Source organism: Brachyistius frenatus, unplaced genomic scaffold (genome assembly GCF_029030835.1).
Source record: "Brachyistius frenatus isolate BFR_SWC_R1_liver_20210118 unplaced genomic scaffold, ASM2903083v1 Contig_6, whole genome shotgun sequence".
NCBI lineage: Eukaryota > Metazoa > Chordata > Actinopteri > Embiotocidae > Brachyistius > Brachyistius frenatus.
Genome location: NW_027210605.1, coordinates 8,557,919 through 8,574,848, shown reverse-complemented (window position 1 = coordinate 8,574,848; position 16,930 = coordinate 8,557,919). Strand labels below are relative to the sequence as shown.

Here is a 16,930-nt window from a genome sequence, read left to right as displayed (position 1 = left end):
GCTGAGAGAGATAGAACTCCATGCTGGCTTTTCTTTTAAATTTCACTTGAAAAATGAATTACATTTTCCTTGAAAGTCTGTCGATAGCTCAAAGTAAAATATGTGGGCAAAACAGAACATGGTGTTTATAGAAACTAGTATCTCTGAAATATCAAAAGTGGTTCACATAATTTCTTTTTCATCAGTAATAAGTATATTTTCATCCAGTACAAGGTTTTATGTGTATATTAGAGGGAAACAGTCTGTAAGAGCTTATTGGCTCACGTATATCATGTCATGAGAAACCAGCAGTGAGCGCAAGCAGCATCACGGTCCTGGTTCCTTACCACCCAATTCCCTGAATACATTTATTACTTCCAAGCGCAGTGAAAAGTCAAGACGTAAATTAGTTTTTACCACAGTTTCAGTTCCCCTGTGAAATATCAATATGCATATTTAATGTTTTAAAAAGTATCTTATTTTCAGCCAAAACATTATTTACTTATCTGTTTTTGGTTGAGTACACAGTTTATACCGCAAAGAGCTTTAAGTTAAAATTACAAATCTGTATTTTCGAAGGATGTCAGCTGAAGTGTTGGTGCTTTAATGTGTTTTGTGTGTGTGTGTGTGTGTGTGTGTGTGTGTGTTGCAGGTATGAGTGCCCGTGGCTCCAAGGCCCAGAGTGTTGACATCCCTCCTCTCTCCCTGCTCCTCACCATCGCAATATCTACATTCAGGTCAACGTTGTGACAAAATGACAAACTTCTGTTTTTCAACATTCAGTATTGGTATTTTATTTCCTTTAATTTGTGAAAGTGGCCGAGTTTTGTCTCTCTCTTTTTTTAAAGAAATTACCACATATTGTTTTGTGTTATTTTATTATGCAGCGCAAGAGTGGAGCGTGCTGTCAGACAGTTATTATCAGTAAACGCTTGCATTATTTTATTTTGTAAACATGGGTCTATTTTGGCATTTTTGCCGGTTGTGAACAATGCACCATTTCAACTCTTTTTTTGACTCTAGAATGATACTGATGCCTTACTTCCATTCATGTGCCAAAGTGGTTTCAGCCTTCTTGTTGTTGTTGTTAAGATAGCCTAATGCTTTCCTCACTGTTTCTTATTTTTAAGGTCTCAGTGTACCTTGGGTAGGGCCCTGATGAAATTATTATTATTATTATTTCTGAATTTTCAGTTTTCCTCTTCACAACAAAATTATAGAGTAGGAACACGTTCATTCACCCTCGCCCGTGCCTTTGGAGATTCTTGTAACGGCGTCGCTTATAGACACTGGTCAGAGATACTTTGTGTTTCGGAACATACTGCAGCCATTTCCGTCTTTACGTGCGCCATTAAAAGGTGGTTGTGTCCCAGATGAAACTCATAAAACACCTCATAGCCATTTACTTTTTATCATTTGATTGTGTAGAGCTGAATGTACCATGAAGGCTCCTAAAGGTTTTAATGCCTCAGACTAGTTATTGTAATAGCCCGCTGATTGGTGGATTGGATTTCCACTGCATTCACCGAGATTACATTTGCCTGCATACGGTAGTAGTGGCAGAGGTGTACAGCTGCCACTGTATTTCATTTTCCCAACTCTAGCGCCGAAATAATCAACTAAAAAATGATTTATTATTAACAGAAATCATTTAAGTCACGTATCAAGGAAAAAAAATGCCAAATATTCACTGGTTCCAGCATCTCAATGGGACAATTTGTTGCTTCTCTCCGTTTTAAATTTTAAAGTGTAATACATAACAGGGTGTACGCTGCATTACAATCTGTTAACCTTCATTAAATCCAACTCTTATCCCGCTTTGCCAACAATCGAATATAGGAAATCAAAATAAGGTCGGATATATCGTTTTTATCTCACTTTCCAGTTTTTAGAGTAATATCATGACAAACTTTCTGTATCTTGAAATCCCTGCTGCTTGCGTTGCTAGGCAACATGGCACCAAACAGCTGATCTGAGGGATGGGTGCCTTTCACAAGGCTGGGCTGAATGTTTTAGGCTTGTTACTGACCTTCCAGTGCATGAAGTGAAAACAAAACGCTATTCAGTCTGATTATCAGGCTACAGGAGAGTTCAGATCCTTCCTAGTTCTAAAATCCCATTTTAAAGGATGAGTCCACGTTTTTGGGAGTAACGCACTCTCTCGCCGAGTTCAAAGAGAAGATTGATGCAACTCTAATGTCTGCATGTTAATGGGGCCGGAGCGGGGAGTCAATTAGCTTAGCTTAGCATTAACATTAAACGTGGGGAGAAACAGCTCGCTTGACTTTGTCCAAAATTCATAAATACAACTTCCAGCAGCTTCTAACTTGGTTGTGTACTAGAAGTGGTTGTAAGACCTTTCCAGCATCAGTATTAGGGGTGCTGTTCCCACCACTTTCTCTAAATTATCCAAAGCTGACAATTCAACACACACTTCACACCCACTTCGCACTGTGACTTGCCGGGCATGTGGAGGTGAGAAAGTAAACCTGGTTTGAATTTTTTCCTCAAACTCTTTTCTTTGTTTACAACCGAGTGAAACAATGTCTTCAGTGAAAGACTGACAATATGTGCCATATTTAAACAATATTTCACCCCACACTCTTGACGGCTTTAAACATTTTTGCCTTTCAACCAGGGTGCACATGTCGTACAAAATGTGTTTTTTTTTACAGTGTAACCTGGCAGTGGCTCCATAGTTAATGTACAGAGGAGGGTGGTATAGATTCTTTGACCTATCAATAACAAAATTAAAAAGGGGATTTCCCAACTGCTCTTTAATTAAGTGTTGTGGTTAGAAGCTCCAGAATACCGCTTGAGTTAAGCTTATTTTGTCAAACCAGTTTAAACAAACACAAATAACAAACAAAGGGATACCTGCTAACTAATCAGAATCTACAATTAAAAATAACTCAAAATGTTTGGGTGTTGCAACTGTAAATCAGACAAAATAACAATCTGAAAATGTCACCTCGAGCTCGGGGAAATAGTCATGTGCATTTTTCACTGCTTTCTATGCGACAAATAGGAAATACAACTGACTGATTCATCAGTAGTGAAACTAATCAGTACTTGCATCCCCAGTGTACATCCATCTGTGCAACGCACAGCCAGTGCCAGTCAATGTGCATCATCAGCCATTACAGTTGGGACAGGAGGTTTAAAGCGCTGCCAATTGTGCCAGTCTGATAATAATTGAAATCTACCCACCAGCTTAGACATTATTTGGCTAATTGTATGGTCAGCTGGGTTTTAATACATTGTGAATCTGTCCTTTGTTGTCAGTTGTATTGGCTTTTTTTTATGTGCTATGTGTTGTCATTGTTTATTTATGTATTTCTGCAAACCCCCGCTGCTCAGGTATTCAGACCTGCTTCACTCTATCTTTCAACTGCTCTGAAATGGCAGGAGAGGATAGATCAGAAATGTGTCAGCACAGAACACAAGGGTCTATTTAACCGTCTGACTTGATGAATGGAAAGCCTGATATGTGCCATGATTTAGCAGACATTAAAACATCTTAATAAATTAGAGCAGGCCTGAGGGGTTTCTGTGGGAAAAGGGCATAGGAGTAATGGCACTAATGACACCCACACAAGACTAATATATCAGGATTTAGGGAAGTCTAAATTAGGACAATCCCATCAAGATGACACTAGGAAGGGTGTGTGTGCACGGGATGGTTATTACCTTAGCCTACGGTGTCATGGACAAGTGTTCTCAAGAAGACCATTCTGCTATTTGGAGAAGAAATACTTTAAAGTCATTTTTTGTACTTAACTGTGGTTCAAGACTCCAGCCAGCTGAAGCATTGCGGACATTAAAATATATTAGTATAAGGTCAATATGGGAGGTAGAAAAAAACGAGTTTGACCAAGGGAGGAGTACAAATGTCTGGGTTGTTTTTTTTGTACCGTGGATTACTTGAGCAAAGGAACAGTTTGGAGAAAAAATAAGCTCCTGAATCCAAAGCCACGACAGGTGCATCTTGCTGGAGAAAAGCTCGTAATAAACACGAAGACAAAAAGGGTTTTCTTCTTCCCCCGACAAGTGTTGATAACTAACTGAGAGCTGTCTTTGAATCCTGTTTTCTTGTTTTTGTGGCTTTTTGTGTGGTCAATCTGTATTCATTATTTCATCACAGATCGTCATGGTTATCAGATGTTTACACAGGAAATGCATCTTTCTGGCTGATTTATTGATTACATGAACTAAAAAAAAAAAAGACAGGATTACACAGTTCATGAACTTGTGTTTTTGGCTACACAGAAAGCATTGCCAGCCTCTTTGTTTTGTAATGTATCAGTACTGTGGAGATGTTTTGACTTTGATTTTCTCTTTTTTTAATGTTGATATGGTTCCTGGGTTTTTTTTTCTTCCAAAAATTCTGCACAAAGGTCAAGTGTTGTTTTGAAATAACAATGAAGAGCCATTGTTTGCTCCTTGTAAAGCCAGTTCACTGAAATCTCGTATCTATTTCATACAGTATAACTACATACTGTATGTATTTTGTTGTGACTTGAAGCAACAACCCCCTGTTGGGAGACCAAACTGTGGTGTCCTACTTCCAATTGTGATTCTCAGTCAAGCCCAGAGTCTGAAAAATACATGAGCAGAGAGAAACATTTCCAAGCAGCTGCTATCACACACAGCCTTTTTGGTGCAGTGACACAAACACTACCTGTTACAAGGTAGTTGGCCAGTGCACAGTGGATAATACAAAAAGTGCCATCTATCACTACTTTTTGTCTTTTTTTTTTTTATACCAATACAGCTTCACAATTTTCAGAAAAGGCAAAATTGATCAGAAAATAAATAGGTTTCCTTCAATTTGTAATTCCGTAAAGGTTGACAATTGGAGCTCTGGGTGACAACGCTTGGCCTTTCTGTTGTGACTCCTCAGTATTTTAATGTCCAGGTGATCTCCGTGAGATCGTGGCAGTAATGTTTTCACATTGAAAAGTCATCAGCTGATCTTGATATGCTGAAGCCGTGCATGTATGATATCGTTTGGTGCATCTGTGTTTTCTAAATGAGGGAGTTAATAAAAACAATTCACTGAGGATTTTGTCTTGGAGTTTTTTTCCTCTTTTTTTTGAATTATGTGTGGGATGGTGTCATTTTCAGCATCAGCAGTTTTAGTGTCTTTTACTGCAGGAAGAATTTGAGTGGTGCCTTGGGGCACCATCAAAGCTATAAAATGCATAATATTATGAAAAAGCATATAAATGGGAGTAAATGGCAGCAGTAATGTCCTGTTCAGTGGATAAAGAACACATCCAAAAAGGGTTTTGCAGCATATACTAATTGTATTATATAATATAATAAGCCTTATCATCATTGATGTTAAAATGTTTTGAATACTAACATCACATGAGATACACAAGCTTTGTTCTGTAGCTTTTCCAAAGAATAGGGATTCATCTTGTTTGGATTTTTAGAGCGTGTATCTGCTGAAGTTCGGATGCCTTCCTCTAAAACAAGCGAATGACACGGAAAGCTACTGTGAAATATTGATTGAACCAGTGTTGCAGAGATGCTTTTAAGATAATAAGAGGGAGAGGACCCTGTGAAGAGATCAATAGGAAAGGGAAGTGAAGAAAAGAGAGGTTTCTTCCGACACACCACAGATCATCCATAATGAGCTGGTGTGTCAATACTTTGACTATTGCGCTTCACATGCTATTGACCACCGAATCACAAAACTGGGCCTTTGTAAAGTCTTTCTGCACCAGACACCAAAGGAAATGTATTATGATCAGTATACCCACAGCTGATGCATCTTTACCTCAATACTGCATATTGCTTTGGATTCAGATAGGATATAGACATCTCTTGTTGGCTAAGACATGATTGGTGTACATTACTTCTCCCAACGCAGCAGATGCTGTACGGTTGCTGCTGCAGATTGCAAATGTCAACACTGCCCCCTGATGGTACCAACATGCTGGTGCATCACTGTGGTCAGGCTGGATGGGGTGAGGCAGAACATAGGACTGTGTCTGCAGTGTCAGTGCATTGAGTGGGTACACAGACGACCATAGCTTGGTAATGCAGTATTAAGATGACAGAATTCATAGCCAGTGTTGATTCAGATATAATGATATTGATATATCTGATATTAGTCAACGTTAATATAAAGGCAACCGAAAATACTGCAGGTATTTCAAATAAAAGTGATGCATTTCAGGAACAAACTGTAGCAAGTTAAAGGTATAAATTATAATATCTCACCAATGGTCAGTAAGAAATATATCCAAAACAAACTCCGTAAATATCTGCCGCCCTTCTGCGGCCTTTCCACTCCGCGGCGTTAGATGGCGCTGTCTCCACCTGCGCGTCCTTCTCAGCGGCTGCGAAGAAAACATTGAGTTATTTCCTGTCGCACACATGTACATATCACCGAGCTAGAAGATGAAGTCTGCGAAGAGAAGCGACTCCGCCAACAGTGGCCGTCAAGACAGCAGTTCAGAAACCAACGACGAGGAACAAAACGAGCTGTGTCCCGGTTTTAAAGACGTGGACGCCTTCGTCAAAGTAAGTGAAGCTCGACACAGTTTACGCGAGCGCTCAGGTGGGCAACGTGGATTAGCCTGTTGGCCACTAGCTGTAACTTCGCCACCCTGAGATCGTTTTTTGTTTTTGGTAGAAATTACTCTTAACTGTTGAGACAAGATTTTATTTAACGTGTATTTTTTTTTTTTTAAGTGTAAAGGTAGCTAGCTTAAGGATGTGGCAGTCTGCAGATGGATGTTTATTTCTTGTTGGGCTGATTTGAATAGCTGACCTAGCGCGAAGCTACTTAACTTAGCTCCATAAGTGAGCCATCAAATTACATTTCATTGAGCTGACGCTTTTATCCAAAGCGACTTACAATAAGTGCATTTCAACCACGAGGGTACAAAACCCAGAACAACAGGAATCAAGAAAATACAATTTCTTCAAGAAAGCCAAACTACAGGGTGTTATCAGTAAGATGCGTTTTAAGTTCTCCTGTTCAAGGTAAAGTCTGAAGAGGTGTGTTTTTAGTTTGCGGCGGAAAATGTACAGAGTTTCTGATGTCGGTGGGGAACTCATTACACCATTTAGGAGGCAGGACAGCAAACAGTCGTGATTTTGTTGAGTGTTTAGATCAGTGAGGAGAAACAAGCCGATTGGTAGAAGCAGAGTGGAGGGAGCGGGCTGGGATGTAAGCATGTGGGAATGTGACAAAGTTAGCCAATGTATATATATGTGTGTGTGTGTATATATATATATATATATATATATGTGTGTGTATATATTAGAATTTGTCTTCAGCATAATGGGATGCTGTTTTGTATGATTAAGTCATTATCAAACATGTTATTTGCACATATTCAGTTATTCTTTTGAAAAATATAAGCTAATCATTTAAGCATTATATGTATGTGAAATCAATAAGACAAAACTCAAATATGACATAAACTAAGATAAGTATATCAGTGTTTCCCTGCCCTAAACTTTTAATTGTACTCCCATTTGATCTGATTGTAAAAGGTTTGACTAACGACTCGGCCTGTCTCTCCCCTGCAGTATGGACTGGGTGCTGTATTATCAGCCACCAAAGCATCCGCTGGCTTACCTCAAACTGGAGATGATTATGACTTCTATCGGAGCTTCCCGGGCTTCCAGGAGTTCTGCGAAAGTCAAGGAGATAAGCTGTTGCTCTGGTGAGTCCTGTAGTATGTATGTTTTTTGTTTCTCTTGGGTTAAGGCTCAGACAGGCTTTTATCATCTTTGCAAATATTTCCACCACCCTGTAAAGTTCACGTTTGTTGAATGTAGACAAGTGAATTACACCAGCCGAATGTACACTGCAACATTGCTCCTATAATCTGTTTGATACTCAGTGAGTGCATTGCAATTTTGCAGGAATAAAGTCAAGTTTGTCTGAGCCTTTGCCACGCAAACAGATGTTGGTTCGCTGAGTACCTGGTCCCTTGCTGTGTATCAATAAAAGAAATCAATTATTTTCTTTGCGTCTCTGTGTCAGCATGAGTCAGATAATGCAGCACCACGGCTGCAGATCTCACATGAGAGACCGGAACAAGCTGACAGGGCTCGAGGAGAGGTTCGACTTGGTCGTTGACTCCAATGATGTTATCCTCGAAAGAGCGGTATGACCTGCAGCTTTGGTGTCAAACAAGTTCCTTCACGACAAGTCTTTGCAAACCAACCAAGCCCTCCTTTCTGATTTACAGGGGATTCTTCTTGATGAAGCTGATGGGGTGAACAGGAGCCAGCAGCCTGTCATGCCTGCAGGGTTTCAGCCTCCAAAAATTGTCGTTTCTAGCTGGAATCGCAAGGTCGGTTAATTAACCTCGCAGCTCTTACACTGCAGATGCCAGCATCTGTTATGGACCGCATTCAAGCTGAAACATGATCTGCCAATCTTGGAATTCAATTTTTTAAAGCACTAAAAAAGTTTTTGAAGCACCTGATAAATATTCATATCAGTGCTTCACACTTTTGGGTTAAAAATGGGTTTTTTTCTTTTAATTGATCAGGGTTCTGGTTCTGGCAGTCGCTCCGAGACATTCCGACTGCTCCACGCCAAGAATGTTGCGAGGCCTCAGCTGAAATTCAGGGAAAAAGTTGACAACAGCAACACACCTTTTATTCCCAAGATCTTCATCAAGCCCAATGCAACAAAACCACTTCCATCTTGTAAGACAGATTTTTCTCTGTTTTTAAAAAAAGAAAATTATTACATTAATTCTGTCTGAACTCTGTAACATGTTTAACTCATTTGCTCTCTCGCTCTCCAATTGTAGATTTCACCAACAAACAAATACGTAAAGAGAGGCCTGAGGATCTCGATGTCCCAGCCGCCCTCGCTGACTTCATTCACCAGCAAAGAACTCAGGAACATGTGGAAGACATGTAAGACTTGTCTCTTGTATAATATTGACATATTTTTGTAATGTTCATTTTCCATCAAAACTTAAAGGATTTTGATCCATGTAGGTTCGCACATCCATACCAATATGAACTGGACCATCTCTCAATAGCAGAAAACCTCCTGTCTAAGTGTGAGCCTCAGGTAATATAGTGAAATAATGATACTATGATATCATCCTGTCATTGTTTGTTAGGCTCCTGTCTAATCTGTTAGTCTTAATTAATTTCAGATGTACAAACCAATGGATGAGACAAAGTTCACCTTCATCGACACACTGGAGGATCTGGTGGCTCTCAATGAGAAGCTGTGCAAACTGTCTGAGTTTGCAGTGGACCTTGAGGTACAAAGATCAAATATGTAATTTGATCCAATAAAAACAGTGCAAATACAAGAGGCCTCTATCAGAAATGTATTAATGTGATGCTTTGATCATTTTTGAGGCTGTTGTTTAGCTGGTTTGTTAACTCTTTGTTCTCCATCGCAGCACCATTCCTACAGGAGTTTCCTCGGCCTCACCTGCCTGATGCAGATCTCCACCAGAGACGAGGACTTCATCATGGACACCTTGGAGCTCCGCAGCGAGATGTACATCCTGAACGAGGCATTCACTGACCCGGCTATTGTCAAGGTAATCGACCTGCTCCACACATCATTTCTAGCTGTGTCATCTTCTATGACTCCGGTTGTCAAAAGGAACGAGAAGATTACACGTCTGATCTGATTTTGTTTCTTGGGTGCCGGGTAACCGCACAGTCAGAATTTTTTTTTTTAACATCGTGTAGCCATGTTTTTCATCAAAACCTTCATGATGATGTCAAGATGCAGCTTTGTAACTGAATGCAAACAGCAACCACACCACATATTTTGCATAAGCATACATCATACTAAGTTACCTGTGCAAAATGAGACATTAAAATGAATGTTAGTTACGACTGTCAGTTCTAAAAAATCTTGCTTCCCGTTTCAAATTTTACCCACTTGACATAAAGTAGTTGTGTGCACAGTTCATTTGCTTTGGGTTTTAGTTCCAAATTAGTGGCTTAGATAATTAAACTGAGAATATTTAAAGAGAAGCTGTCAAACCACTTGTCTGTGTTGTAAAGCTGTGTCACATTCCCAAATCTCAGTAATGAATCGAGACTTAAATTAATCTCAAGTGAAGGGATGTGGTTAATTCTTCATATGATGTTCTCCTATTGAAATTAGACTGCAGCATAAAGAAGAAAGTCCCCACTAATGTAGCAATTTAAGTTTAAGATAAAAACCTCTGAGCCTGAATTTCTTCGAGGTTTCTCAAAGTCCTTTCATTTTCAAACATGTTTGATAAAGTTGGCGGGCGTCCTGTGGTGTGTGTGGGAGCCGCCATGACTCACACCCTGTGAAAAAGTGTGGTGCGTGGGCATGCATAAATGATCCAAATGGTAAAATGTCACATAGTGCCCCCCCTCCTCCCCCCCAGTTTTTCATATTTGTGGTCCAAATGAGTCAAATTACAGTTTGTGTTTGTTTTTTTATGAAATAAGCTGGTCCCTCTGCCGAGAGGTTTTCAGCTGAATGTGCTTTATTCCTTGTTCTCAGGTATTTCACGGTGCTGATTCTGACATTGAGTGGCTCCAGAGGGACTTGGGCTTGTATGTTGTCAACCTGTTTGACACGCATCAGGCAAGCAGAGCTCTCAACCTGGCCAGACATTCCCTCGACCACTTGCTCAAACACTTCTGCAACGTGGACTCAGACAAACGTTACCAGCTGGCTGACTGGAGGATTCGGTATGTTGATAACAGGCTCTTTGGATGCTTAATTTGATCGTGTTAGTTGGGTGGTGGTTTCTTTTAACCTCTTTAACTGGAGAATCAGACATGGTTTTCAGTTTTTTGTTTTGTTTTGTTACATTGCTTTTAAAAAACGGAGCTGAAATAAACACTATTCCTCCTTCCCGTGCGTTGTAGCCCCTTACCGGACGAGATGGTGCAGTATGCCCGTACAGACACCCACTACCTCCTTTACATCTACGACTGTGTGAGGGCGCAGCTGATGGACTTCAACCATGGGCAGACGGGCCTGCTGCAGACCGTCTGGAACAAGAGCAAGGACATTTCCCTAAAGGTGTGCCCGAGTCTCACTTTCATACATCGTGAAGATTAAAGTGACACTTAAAAATCAGCCTTAATGGTCCCCCTCAATTCAAATAGTACCATAGGTTCTTTACTTCACTGAAATTTGTACATTTCCACACCATTTTCTGACATTTGTCACGACTCGCCATGTGCCTCCCACCCTTTCCAAACAGAAATACGCGAAGCCTATATTCACAGAGGAGTCGTATTTGGAGCTGCAGAGGAAGCAGAAAAAGTCTTTTAACACCCAGCAGCTCACTGCCTTCAGACTGCTGTTTGCCTGGAGGGACAAGCTGGCCAGGCAGGAAGATGAAAGCACTGGGTAGGCTGCTTGGAAATGGATGGACTTGCAACTTGTTAAATCTGCTACCGCCGTGTTCATATTTATAGTTCCTGTCCAGCCTAATTTTTGCAACTGACGTGATTTTTCAAGGTCATTTGACATGTTCCTATACACTATTTAATATAGTTTTACTCGTGTGCTTTTAGATTTATCCTCCCCACCCATATGATGAGCAAAATATCTGAGGAGCTGCCCAAGTAAGTTGCTTAGATTTCCCGCTGAATTTTAATGCATTTTCGGTGTGTGTTCTTTCTCCCTTGGTGCACATGAATGTGGTGTTTTTATTCATGACCTTCAGTACCATGTTTTTGCCTTTACCTTCTCAGAGAGCCTCAGGGCATCATTGCCTGCTGTAACCCTGTGCCCCCACTGGTGAGGCAGCAGGTCAATGAGCTCCACTTGTTAGTGCAGCAGGCCAGGGAAATGCCTCTCCTGAAGGTGAGGAGAGATGGACTGCAGCAGGGGGGGGGGGGTCTACATTTTATTCACTGTGTTTGTGTTTTTCAGTTGTTATCCAAGTTAGTCAAATACTACAATGTTTTCTCCTCTTCATGTAGGCTGAGATTGCAGCTCAGAAGAAGAAAGGACTCACGCCCATTAAAAAGGTTTGTTTAAACCAAATGTAATATAGAACAGTTTTTTATTTTAAGAGCGGAAGAAACCACGACAGGTGTCAAACTAATGTGATCTTGTATCATTTTTTCAGCCAGATGTTGCATTGTTTGGTCCTCATGATACATCCAGAGTCTCTGAGAGCGATCTCCCCCTCTTATCCCCCGATGGTAAGCTTTGATACTCATGTACGTGGTGCATCTTAACAGGTGACAAAAGATTTTGCCAATCAGGCCTCATATTGATGTATTTAATCATTCCCAGAAGTACCGGTGAAACAAGGGGTGCTCTTCACCGAGGATGAGCACGAGATGGACATTGATGTACAGAAAACAAGCGGCCTCACAGCGCCAGCTAAAATCACCGTGTTTCAGGTAGATATCGACATTCAGTTGCCTCGATTCCGCCAGACAATTTGTGTGCAAGTGTGATTCACAATGTAAGCTCTGCTTAACTTTTTGAAGGAGGTGGAAACAAAGATTGACCAAGAGTCCGTCTCCGTGGCTCTGATGAAAGCCAGACGTATCAATGAATCTTTTGAAAATCCTTTCAGAATGGTAAGAGGTGACCAGCAATTAACCCTCAGCACTGTTTGCAATTTCCTAACCTTGATAGACTTTATACATTCATCTTCCTTTGGTATTTCAGTACTTACCCTCCAGCGATGTTCACGTCAACAAGAATGCCAAGTTTGACCCGTTTTCAAAAATATTTGAGGTAATTATAGAGCTGACTGATTCACTGATCTGTATTCAGACTTATTTGATGTGACCTCTCCGTTTATATCTTCCTCCCTGTGACAGATTAGTAAAAGATGGAAACTGCAGAGTATTGAACAGCAACAGAAGGAGTTGGAGGCCAAGAAGAAAGCCAAGCACGAAGCTAAGGAACAGGCGAAAAAAGTGTCAGGTAGTGCGGTTTCATTTGCTCTACATTAACACTCTTTTAAGTAACGTTCCTCACTTTTGATGTTGATTTCCACAGAGGAAAGAAACAAGGCTAAACAGAGCTACCAAGAGTCTCTCCAGAACGTCGCCACTGTTCGCCAACAAGCAGCGGTGAGTCATTTGCTCTCGCGTTCCTTAATTTCCTCTTTTCCACCTCAGGTAGGCTTTGAACTCTTGTCAACTTCACTGTTGATGTCCCTGTCGGGAAGTACAGATTTCATGAAAAGCGGGAATATATTCACCTAAGAGCCTGGCACAGCATACTAAAGATAGTACATTAATAGCCAGTTTAAACCTCTGCAGTGCCCCCCATTTTCTGAAGATGCAAGTTGGTTTCACTGCACATAAATACGGTGACTCACAAGCGAGTGAACTGTTGTGTCAGTCCCCCGCGCCGGCCCGATAGTGGCCTTTTCATATTTATATCTGTCACATGATGCGCCTGGGGAAGCAGGGGGCACAGCGTGGGACTGGAGCATTGGAGACATGTCCTGTACTCATCAAACGCTTTTCTTTCCTCCTGGGGAGCAACGACAGCTACTTTCTGCCCAAAAACTCACTTCCTGTTGTATCCGTCTCCGGGGGTGGGCTTCACTGGGGACCCGATTAGTTTTCTCGTACAAACTCTATCCGCCGCATGGTGTTTTAAATACTCTGACAAAAGTCTCAGCGTTTAGTCTTGTCCACGAGGCGGGACAATAGAAACACTGGTCCACCACTCTTTGACTCTCGCTGCCGTCTCTGCCAGTAGGACCACTTCCCCTCTGCCTTTCTCTGTCTGAGGCTCGAGCCATCATTCGCTAGAGTACACAGTAATGGCGTGCACCACAGTAATCCATTGTGTGATGATTGCTTCAGCGAGAACTTGGTTTCCCTGCTGAAATGGCGCCTTCAAATAATCACGCTGGCACCGTCTGGTCACATGCATCACAGTCAGAAATGTTGGCAGCAGCACTTGAAGGTAACGGTCGTCAACCTGCCAACAGAATGGCTGTTCCGGCTAACTGTCAGTTTCAGCCGGCGCTTTGGCAGCGAGGGCTTCTTGTCTAATTACAGATTAAAAGAAAGCTTTGTGGTCTTCCAAAGCTCCCACTGCACTGATATTATGAGTGGTGTGCTCTGATTGGGCTCCACCAGCTCTGGTTTTCTCTTTTCTCTGTGTCTTGTTCACCAACAGTTGCCTGAAAAAAACGGATTAATTGTCATCGAGTCAAATAAAGCGAATGTGTTGGCTGAGGATAGAAATGTAGGACTCCACATTTTAACTTGGCACATAAAAAAACATTTGAAATGTGAAAAAAAAAATGAAATTCAAATATTTTGAGTTACAATGTAAATGTATGTGTTGTGGGCTGAAAATGAATCTCGTACGGCAGCCCACAGTCCAACTCACTTTAGCCACGACATTGGTAGCCGTCCTGTTACTGTAAACGTTTACATCTGTTTACATAAGTGAAGACTTTTAATATAAAAAAAATTCCTAAATACTTTGTTGGAAAAAAACCTCTTGTATTGAAGCCAATATTTGGTTTGGCCACCAGCTTGTCCTTTCCAATATAGTGATGACTCATAACCACTTTAACCTTTTTACCTGAGTGGAGATCTTTTATTGATGTCCTTATGACTAAGTGCTGACATCAACTGTCGCGGGAGGCATTATGTTCGTGCGTTTGTACGTTCATCCAATGAGCGTGAATGTGATATGTCAAAAATTCACTCGGACTCTGGAATGAAGTGATTAGATTAGGGAGGTCAGAGGTCACTGTCACCTCACAAACCATGTTTATAACTTTATAAGTCAAGAATCCATATGACAGAATTTTACACGCGTGTCTAATAGGACAAAAGGATGGAGTGACGGTGCCTTATATCCAAAAGGTCAACTTCACTGTAACATCAAAATATTCTGAAAAAACACTTTTCTAGGTGTTTATAACTTTATCCAACACCATAACTCATATGGTCGCATAGGATTGTCATCATATTTCACATATGGTCGGATGCTGAATTAGTGACACTAATCTCGTGTGGCCACCTTGAAACTGTGCTGATTGTACAGATCTCCTGTGCCGTCAGGTTGAAGGTGTGTGAAGCGTCCGTGTTTTAGAATTTGTTGCTTCTTTTCAGCAATATCTACATTTGAAACATCGGCTGTTGTCATGGTAACAACTTTATTGGACAATTTTTTTTTCAAAATCCTTTCTGCATATACGAGTCTAGACGGACATGGATGTAAACTGTAACTCGCCTGGTTGATGGAGGCAGATGTAAGTCAATGTAATGTTGTCTTGAGCAGTGGTGCAACATTACTTAGTAAATTTATTCAAGCACTGTACAACATTTTTAGATACTTGTTTTAAAATGCAACATATTGTTTCAAATCAAAGGTGTCTAGTCAGTGTCTTTATCATTTTTTTTATTTATTTATTTTTTTAATGTAAAGACTTCCTTGATTTCTTTTTCCATCATGCCATTTAATGAAGCACCGTAAAAAAAACCTGTTTTAACAGAATATTAAACTATAAAAATAATCACAGAAGGAAAGCTGTCTGATAATGCATGTGACTCGTCCTGTTGCTGGGAACTGTCATCCAACACTGTGGACTATCTTGTTAGTTCAACAAAATGGCTACATTTACAAATATATTCATTAAAATATTAGTTCTTGAATGATGACACATTATATATTAATGACCAATTTTATTAGGAATCTGCAAAAGGTGGAGGAAAGAAAAGAGAGAGGGTTGCCAGTGAGGTTGGAGAGTTGACTCCCAAACCAAGCAAGAAGCTGATGAAGTCTGCCGAGAAGACAGAGACGCCTCCTCAAGACAGTTTCAAGCCCTTTGACTACAGTCAGTCAGACCTCAAAGTCTTTGCTGGTATGTATATTTGACTTTTTTTCTTTTTTTTTAATCACACGACAAACCACTTCTTACTTTTCATTGAGCTGCAGTTGTTGTGCTTAATAAAGATTACGCTGTGAACCTCCTTTTCTTTTACAGGTACCAAATCAAAAGACAACACGCAGTTTGATCCAAACAGACAAGGCCATGATAATAAAAAAAAGGTATATGTTTGTTGAGTAATTTGTTTATTGAATAGTGTTTATAAATACTGTGTGACATATATTGTTAGCAACGTGTATTATTAATGCTTGATGAATTAACATTTTTATCCAACAGAAATTTCCAAAGGGACAAAATAACAGCTTCGCAGCAGGAAACAGAAGTATGTCGTACCTGGCTGGAAAGTCAGAAAGGTAAATATATATTTATTATACAGATGTTTCTTTCCCTCTGCAAATCAGACGTCCCTATCTTTGAACTATTTTGTCGTTTTGTTTCTTACAGAGGATTCAGACACAACTGGCCCAAAAGATAGACTCTTTCACGCTATTCTCTCTTGTTTTAAATCTTTGTCATCTAGCAGAAACAATGTTTCCCTTTTTTCCCTTTTTGCAAGTGAACTTCACTATTCAGAATTTAATGAATTTCAAAGTGTATTTTTTTCCATCTGTGGAACAGTTTATCCTGTAAATATGTGGAAGCACAGACCTCTTTATTAAAGATAATTTTAGAGGAAGACCATCTATCTTTTTTTTTTTTCTTTGCTTTATCAAACCAGAAAACGGTATCAAACGGGTGAAACGGTGTCATGCAGTACTATGACTATCACCACTCGTATTAAGATGTCGGGTAATACCATTAACTTAAAACAAAAACTCAAACAAAGCATATTTGGATTCATAACCTGGCTCTATAAGGTGTTTCTGTAAATGCATCTCGCTGAGATGGATGTTTGCTGTAAAGTGAAAATAATTTTCCAAAGTGAGACAGCACAAGTAGAGTTAAACGCCTGTTTGAAGAGTATGACAGAATATAAGCTCAGTCCATAGCACCGATATAATTACAAAAGTTACCAAACCAAAGAAAATTGCACTATATTGCCTAAAGTGTGTGCAAACCTTGTGATTGTAGAGTATCACATCCAAAACCATGTGCATCATTTT

At 40.2% G+C, this 16,930-nt stretch overlaps 3 protein-coding genes across 6 annotated transcripts in view; 2 read left to right on the top strand and 1 right to left on the bottom strand.

Annotated features, from left to right (window-relative positions):
* The window catches only part of cntn3a.2 (contactin 3a, tandem duplicate 2), a 35,021-nt gene extending 29,979 nt beyond the window's left edge, over positions 1-5,042 (top strand). For all 4 annotated transcript variants that reach the window (XM_069689051.1, XM_069689049.1, XM_069689050.1 and 1 more), the window contains exon 23: positions 632-5,042. In XM_069689051.1, the coding sequence (XP_069545152.1) occupies positions 632-729 (98 nt within the window). In that variant the 3' untranslated portion in view covers positions 730-5,042. The remainder of the gene's footprint in view (positions 1-631) is intronic.
* Positions 1-16,930, bottom strand: part of cntn3a.1 (contactin 3a, tandem duplicate 1) — a 284,181-nt gene that overhangs the window by 212,435 nt on the left and 54,816 nt on the right. The gene's annotated exons all lie outside the window — the stretch shown is intronic.
* On the top strand, positions 6,348-16,503 carry exosc10 (exosome component 10). Its single transcript, XM_069689020.1, has 25 exons — positions 6,348-6,516; positions 7,534-7,670; positions 7,994-8,117; positions 8,202-8,306; positions 8,508-8,667; positions 8,775-8,883; positions 8,968-9,043; positions 9,132-9,242; positions 9,387-9,530; positions 10,481-10,671; positions 10,852-11,008; positions 11,193-11,341; positions 11,509-11,559; positions 11,689-11,800; positions 11,920-11,967; positions 12,069-12,144; positions 12,239-12,348; positions 12,439-12,531; positions 12,623-12,691; positions 12,778-12,883; positions 12,959-13,032; positions 15,629-15,800; positions 15,924-15,988; positions 16,104-16,180; positions 16,272-16,503. Exons 1-25 carry the CDS (start codon positions 6,394-6,396, stop codon positions 16,300-16,302), a joined length of 2,670 nt encoding a protein of 889 aa, XP_069545121.1. The 5' UTR covers positions 6,348-6,393; the 3' UTR covers positions 16,303-16,503.